The sequence below is a fragment of the Phoenix dactylifera genome, chromosome 1 (genome assembly GCF_009389715.1).
Source record: "Phoenix dactylifera cultivar Barhee BC4 chromosome 1, palm_55x_up_171113_PBpolish2nd_filt_p, whole genome shotgun sequence".
NCBI classification, from domain to species: domain Eukaryota; kingdom Viridiplantae; phylum Streptophyta; class Magnoliopsida; order Arecales; family Arecaceae; genus Phoenix; species Phoenix dactylifera.
In genome coordinates this window covers 8,426,557-8,440,436 of record NC_052392.1, presented here as the reverse complement: position 1 = coordinate 8,440,436, position 13,880 = coordinate 8,426,557, and the positions used below count along the sequence as shown (strand labels likewise).

The 13,880-nt window shown below is 40.2% G+C and overlaps 1 protein-coding gene across 3 annotated transcripts; it reads left to right on the top strand.

Annotated features, from left to right (window-relative positions):
* Positions 1-309: 309 nt before the first annotated feature.
* LOC103699445 lies at positions 310-6,953 on the top strand. 3 transcript variants are annotated; one of them, XR_003384142.2, is made up of 5 exons: positions 310-490; positions 2,614-2,698; positions 5,418-5,531; positions 6,393-6,505; positions 6,590-6,953. XR_003384142.2 is itself a non-coding variant. In XM_026801904.2 (5 exons), exons 1-5 carry the CDS (start codon positions 369-371, stop codon positions 6,632-6,634), a joined length of 462 nt encoding a protein of 153 aa, XP_026657705.2. In that variant the 5' UTR covers positions 313-368; the 3' UTR covers positions 6,635-6,936. The 3 variants fall into 3 exon arrangements, 2 of the variants coding, with proteins under 2 accessions (XP_026657705.2, XP_008779688.2); XM_026801904.2 differs by having other exon boundaries at positions 313-490; positions 2,614-2,692; positions 6,404-6,505; positions 6,590-6,936; XM_008781466.3 differs by having other exon boundaries at positions 315-490; positions 6,404-6,505.
* The last annotated feature ends 6,927 nt before the right edge of the window (positions 6,954-13,880 follow it).

The window sequence follows — 13,880 nt, the reverse complement described above, 5'->3', positions numbered from 1 at the left end:
ATATTCCATCATTGGGTCGATCCATATGAATAGTAAGTTTACTTAAAGTCCAACATCCTGTGATTTATTAAAGGCATCTCTTGATTTACATTACCGACTTTGGCCTTAGCAAAGAGGTTAATTATATTTCGCACTTTGGTCAAATACTTTCCAGCCCCAACTACTAAGCCCTCATTATGGCTTTTTATTTTTTGTAAAAGAGTCCTCATCATGTTTGCTGTTTATAGAAAGCAGCAAATCTCCTCAGCGAGACAATATGGATAAGGTATGGTAGATACAGAAGGAAGTAGTACAAGATTTTTTTTTTAATAAAAACCAATCCGTTGTCGTTGGCAATTAAGCGAACACCCAATGACAGAGGTTAGGAGATGATGATGGCTTCCTCGTCGTCATTCTGGCCGTCTGCTTGCCCACCGGTCTCCTCCGCCGCCGCCTCCTCCTCCATCCTCCCCATTAAACCCCTCTTGTCTTCTCCCCGAACAAGCTTCAGGTACCAACGGGCCAACCAACCTCTCCCCATTTGCTTCCTTTTTCGTGCAATTTTTCCTGAAGTTTTGATCATAAATATGGGACCTAACGACAGTATGATCGCCGAGATGAGATTTTTCTTGGGGCAGACTCCCTTGGACGGCTCCGTTAGCCGAAGTACTTTCTTGGAAGAAGAATTCCATGTCGATGACCCTTAATTCTAAGGTTGTTGATCATGTAACTATGATTGAATAGCAATATGCTTGCCAAGATGAGATCTTTCGTTTCTTTTTTCATATATATATATTCTCTTTCGGTAAATTAAGAATATGTGATCTTTCTCTAGTCGCACTCATCTGGGCAGCTTCATGAGCCCTAATACTGCTTTCGGAGGTAGAAATCTTGGATATAGATGGAAAGTTTTACATCCTTTTTTAGGTTTTACATTCTGCCATGTGCCCGTTTTATTTCTTGGCAAAAAGGATTCTTGGTTATGCATGGAGTCTTTTTCTCCCAATCTTTGATGAGATCGTACATTATTTTGGGTGCCCATTAACTGTTTGTTTCAAGGAGCCCTGGCTGTTTGATTTTGTGTCATGCTTTATGCCAAGTTTCATTGCTACCGTCATATTTCGTACATGTTTGATTTCTTTCATTCAAGGATTCTCACTACCTGAAAACTCTCAATCTCTGCCAAGTCCTACTGCTTCATTTCATGATATACTGACCCACATCACCTCGATATGGTTTCTATCACTCAACAATTCCCCCCTTCGTCTACCGTCTGATTTAGTTGTTTCCTAGATTCAGCTAGCTAGATGTGGTTTTATGTCACTGGTTAGTGGCAGTCATGTTGGCATTTCTGGAACACTTCTATTGATTTTCTAGGATCTGAAAGACCCATAAGCGGTCCTAAAACAACACCTTCTCTAATTCTTTTGCTGCATGAATCCTGCCAGACCAATTAATCATTTGGATCTGTACTTTGATGGTTCAATTGCCTCTTACAGCATGTTCTCTTTGTAGGTTATCTGCATCATGTTTGGACTTAATTATTTGTCGAGGCTTCATATGTTACGTCCCTCTTGATCCTTGGCTTGCATTGTTAGAGTATTTGTAAGTAATGTATCAACCCATGTGAAATTCAGAAGGCACTCAATAAGATGTGTTTATGTGCCTTCCTGCATATAAAAATTATATTTAGAAGTCCTCTCAAGTCCTACACCTTAACACTTGAGACTGGGGTTATTAACAGTATCCAAGGAAGATAGATTATTCCTTTGCATAGGTAACCATAATGATACAGTTATCTGAATTTAAGAATATTGAATTTCTACATGTTCAATATAAGGAAGCAAGGAGGAGTGGCAATTTTTATCTTTCTCACCAACTTTGTTTCTGCTTGACAAATAGCAGAGATCAATTTTATGAATCTGGGCTTCTGTTAGAGCTGTTATTGGATAACGATGTAGCTGGGTGCCCTGTCAGAACTAATGGAACACAGAATAGCCCCTAACTACTAATTAGCTGGAAGGAAAACATGGACATGACTATTAACAAAAATTAACCCTCAATTTCACTTTTATTATCTAAATTCCATTTGCAGAGAACATGGGATTTTGTGAAACCTTAACGAACCTCCTTGTGGCCATCTGCCACCTGATAACTACTTCTTCACTCATGATTCTTCACTCTTAATTTGTATTATTTTAGACAAGTTAATTGTGGTTGCTTTACCATAGACTCTTTGATCAACAATTGTTCAGGTTCTCATTATTTGTTGTCAAGTATTTCATAATTTTGTAAGGATACTTATCCAGCTTCAGTCGAAGAATAATTTTGAAGATAAAAGTAGATTAATTCTGATGAACTTTTGACCATCAAGGTGTTTGGTGTTAACCATCACGCTTACAACATGAAACAAAATACTGCTAATTCTCTTTCATTTATATTTCGACAACACATCTACCTTCCACACCTACCACCTTTGCATAAGACACAAAAGGTTGCCAATTCCTGTTCATATTCATTATACTCTGCTTCTGTCTGCATTATAAATTTTAATCTGCTTCAATATTTTGACGAATTTAATTGTTTCCATGATGGAAAAATGGATATGTGAAATATTTCTCTCTTCTCTGCTAGTTGGAGCTTGCAAAACAGGCATCTGGATAATACTATTCTTCAGAGAAGTGATAGGCAGGCGGTCCTGGTTTTTGCAAATGTAAATGTATGCTTCCAGCTTACATGTAATGCTGATATTTTTTGGTTTGAATATACTCAAGATTTAATAGGTATGTGCTGAAGAAATCACAAAGTAAACAGATTACTTCTTAGTGAGAGTGCATGTTGCCTGAGCTATTATTAATCTAGGTGCAAATAAGTTTTACTTCAAGGATATAAGTTATGAAGCTTGTCTAAACTGGTGTTTCCTTAGTTCTATGAAATCCTAGAAACCTACCAGTTGGAAAATTTACATAATATAATATTCTGTATATGTTTCAGTAGATCTTCATACTTACGCGTTAAATTTGACACATTCTTGTTTCAGTCATTTTTGTTTATTTCAAACCACATTCTGTTTTTAATCAGTTTGAATAATGCTTAATACTTCTTTCTCATATATTGTTCAATATTTTCAACCATTATTTAAGATTGATTTGATGCTTGACATTTCAATGTGTAATATGCATATTTCAGAATGAGAAGCAGGACAAGAGTTTTACCACACTTCCGCATGTGCATAATAATTGAAGGTCAACGTGGAGTTGGTTTAGGAAATTGGTAGGATGTTGCATTGATTACTAGATGGTGAGACCCAGAAAATTGATAAAAATCATTTCTAATTGGTTCCATGTGAGGCGTATCCTGATATTTGTGGAGCCTCTGTTGCACCATCCTTGTTTTTAATATCCCTATTGTTGTAAGATATCTAAGATGAAAATCTTGACCCACCTTTGGACAAGTAATGATATTGAAATAGAAGAGATATTGAAGAGATATACCAGGGTAGCGGAGCCACTTTGGATGTTAGTGATGTTGAGTATATAATGGGCATGTACTTTTGCATTGCTGGGCATAACTAGCGAAATAATGAGGGGGGGATCATATTGATGTTTTCAACTTGCATGTATGTTTAATCAAGTGCATGATCAAGACCTAGATCCCGGAAGTTTTGGAATGATACAATTTTATCGCTGCAAGCTTTCTACGTCCTGATTTTTTTCTTGGTTCCTAATTCGTATTGGGACCATAGTAACATCTACCTTAGATTTTTTTTTAATATAGTGCTGGGATCCATTCATGAAATTATGCCCTTATCCACGTCCTCCGTCTCTCTCTTTGCTAGGAGTATTGAACTCATTCATTCTCAGTTTCACATTGTCTTATCATTGCCACTCCCACTCCCAATATTTGATTCTTTTCTTAGAGTTTAGCATTGAAACAACTATCAAAATCCTCAAATTTAATCAATAAAAATAAATTTATTATATTCCAATTATCATGAATTTCCATGTATTTCCAGATTTGCTGCAGCTTTACTGTATAGTAACTTAAAATTGGTTCAATGAGACCATAATTACGAAAATGAGTCAAAATTTGATGTTATGATGACATCCATAAGCTCAACTCAAACATTTCTGTTAAACCAAAGTAGGCACGCCTAGTTTGGAGTCCAGGTGCAGTGGAAGCTTACAAGCTGAACTCAACATTTCCAGAAAGTTGCATGTGCTCTGAACTGCTACTTGGTAAAAAGCTTCAAGTGGTGATGTACAATATCCCAGCATATTTTAATGTGTAGTTCAAGAATAAAAGTTTCTATTCCTCTATGTTGGGTTTAGCTACAATCTATCATGTTTACAGATTGGATGTAGGTGTAGATCCTATGCTCAATGCTATTTTATGTTTGATTATATAATCAAGCTGGATGAGAGTGTCAGCTGGTTGAGTTGCTATAGTTTGCTGGGTGCTGGATACCAGTGACCTGGGTGCAATCCTGGCTTCTCTGTGACTTTAGCCCGGCTCCTCCTTTTCCTATTCCTCAAAAAATAAAATTTAAAAATTAGAAAACCAAGCTGGATGTATGTTTTGGCCGGAGCAATGTGGATGATTAGTATACGATGGCATATTGCCTTTTTGACATTGTTATATTATATGTTATGCTTTTCCTATCACACTCTCACTGTTCTCACTAATTTCTCCTAAATTTCATAATAAAGGTAAAACATTTTGTATGTGTAAGGACATCTAGCAAGTTCTCCTTTCTATATGAGACACCGGTTGTTTTCTCATAGAAATAATATACTCATATTTAATGTAGATGGGATGGGCCTAGGCAGTCCATGGTGCAGCTCATGCACTCCCAACCAGGCTTTTGGGACTGTTAGAATGGGAATGACAGGCAGTCCATTGTGTATCTCACGCACTCCCAACCAAGCTTTTGGGACTGAGATTGGGCATGACCACACGAAGGCCTGTAAATTCCACCGTGAGCCCTTCTTGTTACTAATTCAGATTGAGATGACTTGAATTTCAGTCTAGTTTCCTAAAATAAATCAGAAATAATGTGGGCTCGTCCAAGCTCACCTGCAGTTGTGGTGATTTACAGTGGTAATGAGCTATGTAGAGGTACAATTCCAAGCTGTGTAAATTTGGACTTAATTACTTCTTTATTAATTTTTGAATGGCAGTCACTTTGCAATTAATTTTTGAAGATGTAACAATGCTTGTTTAATTCAGTCATACTTCCTTGAACTTATTGCCAAAATTATAAGAAATGACACTTGATCTCAATTTAGTAATAACAAAATTCTTCTGCCTGTTTAGAGAGGATGTGTGACTATAATTTGTTTCCATATAGTTCTGCTATCTTGTTGATGTAGAAAATGCAATCTTTATCTAAATGTTTTGCTTACCTAAAGCCACCATATTATCCTTGAATGACACAGGCACCTCAAAGAAAGGGAAGCTCAAGTAATGAGGTTATGATGGTTGATCCTTTAGAGGCCAAGCGATTAGCTGCCAAACAGATGCAAGAGATTCAGGCTAAGGAAAAACATAAAGTGAGTAAAATGTTCTCTCTTTATAATGGTGTCTTAGAAGATTATAGATAGTGTTTGCTCATGTTGATATTCCTCACGTGATTGAGCTTGGTTTAGACCAATTGGAGGAATGCAGGCTCTTTTTTCATGTCTCAAGTAAGAGGACTTAATATTGTTGAGTGATTAATATAAAGGACATAAAAAAGAGAGGAATCTGAGAGAATGAACTAATGGATTTGATTGTTATAATTGTGATTCAACATATATGTAGGCCAGCAAAAGAATGGGGGATAAATAGCTCGAGTCCACTGCTCCAATCAGGACCAACTCTGTTACTCGAATCCCATGTTGGAGTAACTCAATTTGTTTGCCCGTAGGTGAAACTTAAACCACTTCCTTGATGATGAGTGACATTAGCCACTCTGAGGAAGGCTTTGAACCCTAAGATCCTAAGAGCAGGCTTGCTGTACACTCTATAAGATATAGGACTAAGAAGGACGCTTGGCATTGATAAAAGTATTCTTGTAGTGTTGAAGTTATGAGAGAGATCTCAAATGAAGTCTTTTGTCTTATTATGATGCAGATTGGTAGTTATTTTCATAACATCCATCCAGTGATCTGATGTTGTAATTCCCGGGTTCAAAATGCTGGACATGATAACCACTTACAATTTGCATCACAAGCTGATAAATCGAGTAACAGTAAATTCATGAATATCAATATTATGTTAAATGAATTAACAGAATTCCACATTCCTCCCAGTCCTTTGATTATTCTCTGATTAACTCACTCTTATATCCAACTTGTGTTGACATTAGAAGTCTTAGTATCTTTTACAGCACCTTCCTTGTTTCACCCCTCTCAGTCTTTGTAATGACATAGTTTCAATTCAGAGACGACGTCAAGCTGAAGCTATTAATGGAGCATGGGCAATGATTGGTCTAACAGCTGGCTTGGTTGTTGAGGGTCATACTGGAAAAGGGATTCTTGATCAGGTAAGTTGATCATGAAATAATATTCTTGCTATTATGCCAACTCTCAAGGTCACATTAAAGATAATATCCATTTCTTCTCTTCAGCTAGCTGGATATTTCTCTGCCATAATAAGTTTCTTCATCAGATAGCATGCTGCTTCTGAGGAACCAAATTCAAATATATATTGTACTGATTTGTCAGCAAAGCAACATTGTCATTTTTTGTTGTCTTTTGGGGAGGGGTGGAGGAACTCTGTAATACGATGGAATGGCTTCGGTGGAACAGCCAATACTATCTTGGCAGTACCAAACTTAACAGTTTTGCCTCTATTTGTTTTTCTTGCCCTTCTGAATGTAGAGGTTTGAAATGTATACAAATTGAAGGGCAGCAGGTGGTAGAAAATTGTCTTATGAACTTGGAATCATAAACATCTTTTCTTTTGAGTTTCTAATCTCCTAAAAACTAAAACTTGCTTCCATGAACCCTCACAAATCTTCATTTTTATTTAATGCTTCCATTTGTCAGATGGTTTTGGTGGCCCCTTGACCTATAAATTTAACAAACCTTTAGGATCCCATGGCAATGTATCTATTGAAAAGTTATTACATATCGTTATTGGATATATTTTCAGTTAAACTCCTTATTAATTAACCATCTTTCTGAAGTTGCTTTTTCAACACTTTCCAGTATTCTTTCAAGTGAACTGACCCAAGTTTAGATAGTTGTTGCCAAGCTAGGCTTAAGCTCAGTTCGTCGTGCTCGGGTACCCTCTTTCCTATAAGGAGCAAAGCCTAAGCAACAGCGCAGTTCTCAACTCCTCTGCACTCGTAGGCATGGAGAAATGTGTTACAAAGTGGAGAAAGGACAGTACTGGGGCTTTTAATATTATGAGCTTGATCGAAGCTGGCAGTTTCCTATGTCAACCCATCTTGGTGTGCTTTGGGCAACTTGATCAGTATGTAATCTAGCTTGGCTTCTGCAAGTACTTTTGTTAATCTATCTGCACAGCTCTCAAAGCAGCTATTACATGATCCAACGGTGGATTTGTGCGAAAAAAAGTGAATTCTTCTTTCCTGCTCAAAATGCAACCCTTTGTCGAGTTGGGTGGACTCTCGTAAAAGCCAGACTTAATATAATGCTATATAATATCAGGGTTTAAATGTAATATGACTACATCGCGAGCTCAAACTAGAGCTAGAGACTAATACTAGGTTAACCATGGCTGCAAATTCCACGCCCAAGAATAATTAGGCTAGATATGATATTCCGAACTCAAAAAAAATAGAAAATTCATCAAAAAATCACAAAGAGTACAAATAGCCAGAAGTTCAAAGGATGGTAAAATTAAAAATTATGAACCTTTTAAGGTACATACAGGTTTATTTAGTCGCAAATAAATATAGGAGAGGCAAAAATAATAAATTATAGTAAAAGATATCACTATTGATATAGATATATAATATAATTCATTTCTTACATAAAAATTTGTCAAATTAGTCACAAATAATTCATAAATAAACTGTAACATTCGCATATAACTATAAAATAATTAAATAATTTTGGATCGATTCCTCGGAGAAGAATTATTTGGAGAAACATCTGGTCAAAAGAAAAATTAAGAATAATTCAAGAACTTTTCGATAACCTCTAGAATATTGCGACTACTGTAGCTTGAATTAGAGCCAGCACATGGAACTGGGTTAAGATGTGGGATGAGTTGTAGCAAACGCAGGACCTACATAAAACATTTACAATTAAGATGGTTGTCATGCAATTATATATTAGATTCACAATTATATATTGTGCGATTTGGCCGATCCATGGAGAATCCGTAGCAGCAGTCTCCCGTCCCGATGCTTTGAAATCTAACGGCTATAAAATTCAATAAGGGCCAGACGCCATAAATATAAATATGAACGTCCCTAAAAATTTTCTTTTTTCTTAATCTGGATGGGTACAACCCGTTACTTTATTAAAATAACAACATGCAGGGAGCCAGGGACCTTCAAAAGATAGTACATGTGAAGGGACAGCTCCCGGAGATCAAAGAGACTGGACGCCACCGTAGAGAATACGGGCTCCAATTTCCTAAACCATGCACTCTTCTCCGTCTAGGTCTTTTTTGGTTCAAAAAGTATTTTCTTTATTAAAAATATAATTTTTAAAAAATAGATTTTTAAAAAAGAATGCCTAAAAAAATATTTTAATATATTTAGTTGACAATAAAAAAGTGATAAATTTCTAAATTACTTATGTTTGCCTTAAAAATAACTTTGGCTGCTAGGAGGTTGTCTTTTGATGCCCTTTTGAAGTTTGAGAACATGTGCACAGGTATATTTAGTCACATATTTATTATTCACAAAAAAAATTTTGAGTACTTATAAAGAAATCCAAAAAAAATACTTTTTGTCTAGCCTTTTTGGATAAGATGTTGGGTTATTACAAATCACCATATCAAGCAAAGAATGAATACTCAATCCCTCACCATGTAGACGTTGACAAACAACCTCACAAGCCACTAAATGCACTCCACCTCTGCCCTCCTATCTACCTCAAATAAAGTTTTTGAATATCTGCTCCAATTTCTCAACAGGACCTTGGGCATAATGGCATTGGACCGCAGAATAAGGCATCAACGCAAATAATGAAAAGATAGAGAGAAAGTGGGTAACATTATCAGCCTGACGATAGAATCGAAGAACGGCATGGGTGTGTCATTCACAAGGATGGCAAAAGATGGGGCATGAGCACATCCCATTACCCATCTGATCCATACCTCGTGAAAACCAAAGCTCTTCAAGAAGTATGTCAAGAAGCGCCAACTCATACGGTCATAGATCTCCTCCATGTCAAACTTGACAGCCATCAAGCTCCTACGACACTGGGCCCACTGGAGATCATACATAAATTTCTGAGCAAAGAGGACATTGTTGGGTTACTGCTGCCCCCAACAAAGGACCTCTGCTCAGAACTAATGAGTCAGAGCAAGATTTCCCTCAATCTGGACACCAAGATTTTTGTTGTGGCCTTATAGAGAGTAGTGCATAGACTAATCAGTCTATAATGTCCTGGCTCTGTAGTATCCTATCTCTTCGGAATTATTGTGATGAAGGTCCTCTTCCAAGCACTGGGCATCGAGGCCTTCCCAAAATATTACTGAATGGCTGCAATCACCTCATACTGAATAATGACCTAATATCTCCTAAAGAAAATAGGAGGAAAGTTATTTGACACTGGTGCCTTATCTTCTGCTAAGGACCAAATAACATCCTGGACTTCCCTGGTTGTGATCGGGCTAGTAAGAGTGTCGTTCTCAGCTTCCGATACTCTCTCCATCAGTGTGGGGCCATAAAAAGGCATGCTACTTTCAAGTTGGGCCGACCACCTCAGCTTGAAGAACTGCATAAGCTCCCTACTGATGGCTTCAGTGTCGTTCGTCATCTGACCATTGCTATCCCTGAGGCTCCAAATCATGTTCCTCTGTCTCCTAATGATTATCGACTAGTGGAAGAATCTGGTATTTCGATCCCCCTCCACGATCCACTGCACCCAAAATTTTTGCTGCCATAGGATCTTCTGTTGGTGCAAGAGGCAATGATGCATAGCTAACTTCACCCTAAGCTTCGTCAGCTCCTCCATAGGCAAGCCCCCACTCTGCTCCTCTTTGGAATGGAGGTTGGCTATAGTGGCTTCTACCTCTTCCAATCTCCTATAGATGTTGCTTACCTCTTTATTCCACTTCCGCAAACGACATTTGGTCAAAACTAACTTGCAGGTGACATAATACATAGCGTCACCTCGCACCATCGTGCACCAAGCCCCCCACACAATGTCTAAGACTGCAAGTAAGAGAGCCAAATCTTCTCGAAGCGAAATGGGCAGCGATACGGGATGGAAGAAACAATACTAACCAAAATGGGGTAGTGATCCGAGGCAATATGGAAAAAATGGCACACATGGTAGTCTAGAAAGAGCTATATCCACCTAGTTGTAGTAAAGGCTCTATCAATCCTCTCTCAGACTCTTGCCTGGCTCAGACGGCTATTGCACCAATTGAATCTCGACCCTATGAAGCCGAGGTCTAGAAGGCCATTAGCTACAATAAAGTTTTGAAACTCCTTGACCTCTATTGTACTAGAGAAAGCCTTGCCTCCTCGTTTTTTTTTGAGAATCATCAATGCAGTTAAAATCACCTACCACCATAGCGAAAATGCCTTGCTGAATCAGACTAGCCACCTCGCTTTACAGATCTCGATGCTCCTTATAGTTGGTACTGGCATACACTACAGACAAAATCCAAAAGGGCCATTACCTTCATAAATCACTATAATAATTTACCAGTCACATTTGTGGAATATATCAAAGTTCTCAAAACCTAGCCTCCAAGCCACTATATTGCCCCCCCAACAAGCCCCGAGATTCTATAGCATAAAACCCCCATGAGATGGGGAAAAGATACCTGACTCTGCCTAAAAAATAAGTTTCACAGAAGACACAAATTTGGATCATGAAGTTGCACCAACCTTCTGAAAGGAGGCAAAGAAAAAAAAAGGTTTCCAGCCCCACTACAATTCTACAGTAGAAGCTTCATTCCGCCGAATGGGGAGGGCCCGCCTGGCACCTGTATGCTGTCATTCTCTCCACCAGCATCCGTCAGCAGCTAGTCCATAGCCTCGCTCTCCTTTGGCTCCTCCCTAGGTCTGAGCCCAACAAGGCCATCTTCATTCTGCGGACAACAGCTCCATGGTCACCCTCCGACGGGCCCATGTCGTCCCCCTCAACCTGAGTGCCGGCTCTGCCACCACTTCCCTCCTAGCGACCGCACCCGTCCCAGCTACCTGCATGACCTAGGATCAGAAGACGCCCCTTGCCGCTTCGACCATTCACACCACTGATTGCCGCCACCAAGCCACCTTCCGTGCCTTCTCAGAGTGCTCTGATCCAACTCGTATAGCCATCGGCGATAGGGTAGAGCTCTCAAGCCGGAGCAACTTCCCATTGGTTGTAGCCTCCTGGCCTGATTCCGCCCCTCCTCCAAAGGCCACAACACCTCCGTGGCTGGCTGATGGAGTCAGAGACGTGGACTCACATCGGTGAGACTCGCGATCCCCCACCACTAGTCTGGGTCCAGAACCCCTTGGAGAGAAGCTTGGTAATGGTTGAGGCGGCCTGCCCTCCTCCAACCAGGCACTCTTGTGCTTGAATGATGGGCTCCGGCCTTGTTTATGTTGGAACTGGATCCCTCCTCCATCGTATGCGCATCAGACTCCAGCCCATTAGACCTCCTCCTTGGGTCGTACCTGCATCACACCGTGGCTCGAGGTTTGACTCTGGGATAGTAACCAGTTGACTCGCCCCCTTCACCAGTTTGTACCGAGTCGACAACGATGTAGACCTTCTCCGGTGATCGTCGGCGTGCCACCTTGGATGGCTTTTGCCAACCATCCGAATCCAGCGGTGATCCCGGCAAGCTCGGCCAGTTTCAAGGTGAACTTGTGCTTGACTGGGAAGAACCCGATCCAAAGGCCGATTCGGGGGAGGACTTAGCCGTCTTCCTTAGTTGCACCTCAATCTTGGAAACCCTAGGCTGCCAAATTCTAGAACTGGTGAGCCAGGGGCCAAACATCATTGCTCCGCGCCGGACTGTTCCTCCTTCACCTAAGTCGAGGTCTCCCGGTCGGCCTCCACCACCATCTGGGTCGGAATATCCTTCCTTGACCCACTGTCTGCCAATGCTGGCATGAGAGAGAGAAAAACTACAATCATCATCTTTGTGGCCTATTCAACCACACTAGCAGCAGAAGGCCATAATATTTTTATACACAAACTCTTGCCAAAAGATTTGCGATCTTCCCTTGATAAGGACCTCCAGCTTAAGTGTATCGAGGGTGTTGATCTCCAGCTTTACTTTGGCATAGCCTAGCTTCCACACTGGTCCATGAAGTCGTCCAAGGCTAGGGGCTGGTCGACCGCCGCTGCGATGTCAAGGATCGACTCTTTCTCCTAATACTCCAAAGGGAGGCAAGAAAGTTAGATCCAAACTACAACTTTCTATACCATATCCTTGCCAGGAGCAAAGTCTGGTAGCCACAGCTCCCTCACCAACAATTGCCTAGCCACCGGCCAGAGCCAAGTTTTGGTCCTCCTCATTCCTAAACCAGAAGGCACGATGATCTTCTACCATTGGAAAAGTTTTCAAATCATAGTCTAGCTTCCCCCTGGTTCTAAAGTCCTGAACAACCTAACCAACAGGAACTCTCCGACCAAGGCTCCGGATGATGATCGTCGTTGACTCCCACGCTTGCCTTGAGGCTTCCACTCTCTCCTCCAATAACTCTAGAGCCTTCGAGAAGTATTGCTGAAGGTTCTCGAGCTCTTCCAACACACACCAACCTTTCGACAGAAAGACTCGGACACCACAGAAAAATTAAAGCAACCCTCTACCGACCGCACAAGATGCCCCCTACCGTCAACAACATGACGCCCGGAACGAATATGTCAAAGATACTTGAATGTTTAGAAAGCGGATATTGGTTCAAAATCATGTAAAGATTCCAAAACCGATATGTCATCTGGATAGAAGATTTCTACTGCTAAAATTCAGACAAGTATAAAAAAAATCTGTACCGCTGAGAGGCATGGGATCGAAAACATGGCTCCATCTCCACCGATACGAGAAAAACGTAAAGCCTTCCCTTGAAAATAGTAGGTGGGCTTCTCACTCGGCCTGCTTCGAGGCAGCAATTAAAACCAACATAAAGAATTTGCCAATAAACAAAATAAATAAATAGCAAGAGCGACCACCAAACCCCATCCTTGGCCTCCTCCCACAAGGTTGCTCCCTCTCTGTAGCAATGACCTCTTAACTCTCATCACCATGACTCGCTCCTACAATGCCACGTGATCCACCCTATAGAAAATCGTAAACCAATAAATTTACACTTCACTTCAAACCAAAGTTCGCCGAACCGGTACCGAGACATATACCGATAGACAACCGATACGGTTTGGTACCGATTCGAACTGGACAGTACCGGTCTGAATCGGACGGAACTGTCCAGCTCCGTTAATTTTCGACCGATTCCAGCCCCTAGGAGGCCGGAACCATTTTTCATTAGATAACCAACCCGATCGGAGACCGGATCGACTCGGTTCAGCAATTCTTACTTCAAACCCGTCCATGGAAATGAAATATGGAAATAAACATAACATATGTCAATTACTCAGCACAACCCTATTGGCAAGAATAAAGCAATACCTATTACAATGATAATTATATTATTTTACCTTCTGAGCAACATCCGACCTGGAGGGCAAGAGGTGTCAACCGACATTGATAGCAATTGTTGACACAGTCATTATTTTATCACCTCATAACAGCCAACAAAAGATAAA

Coding starts and splice junctions, on each gene's coding strand:
- LOC103699445 (XM_008781466.3), top strand. CDS start 369: ATGATGATGGCTTCCTCGTCGTCATTCTGGCCGTCTGCTTGCCCACCG. Junction 5,532..6,403: donor AGGCTAAGGAAAAACATAAA/GTGAGTAAAATG, acceptor GTTTCAATTCAG/AGACGACGTCAAGCTGAAGC. Junction 6,506..6,589: donor GAAAAGGGATTCTTGATCAG/GTAAGTTGATCA, acceptor TCTTCTCTTCAG/CTAGCTGGATATTTCTCTGC.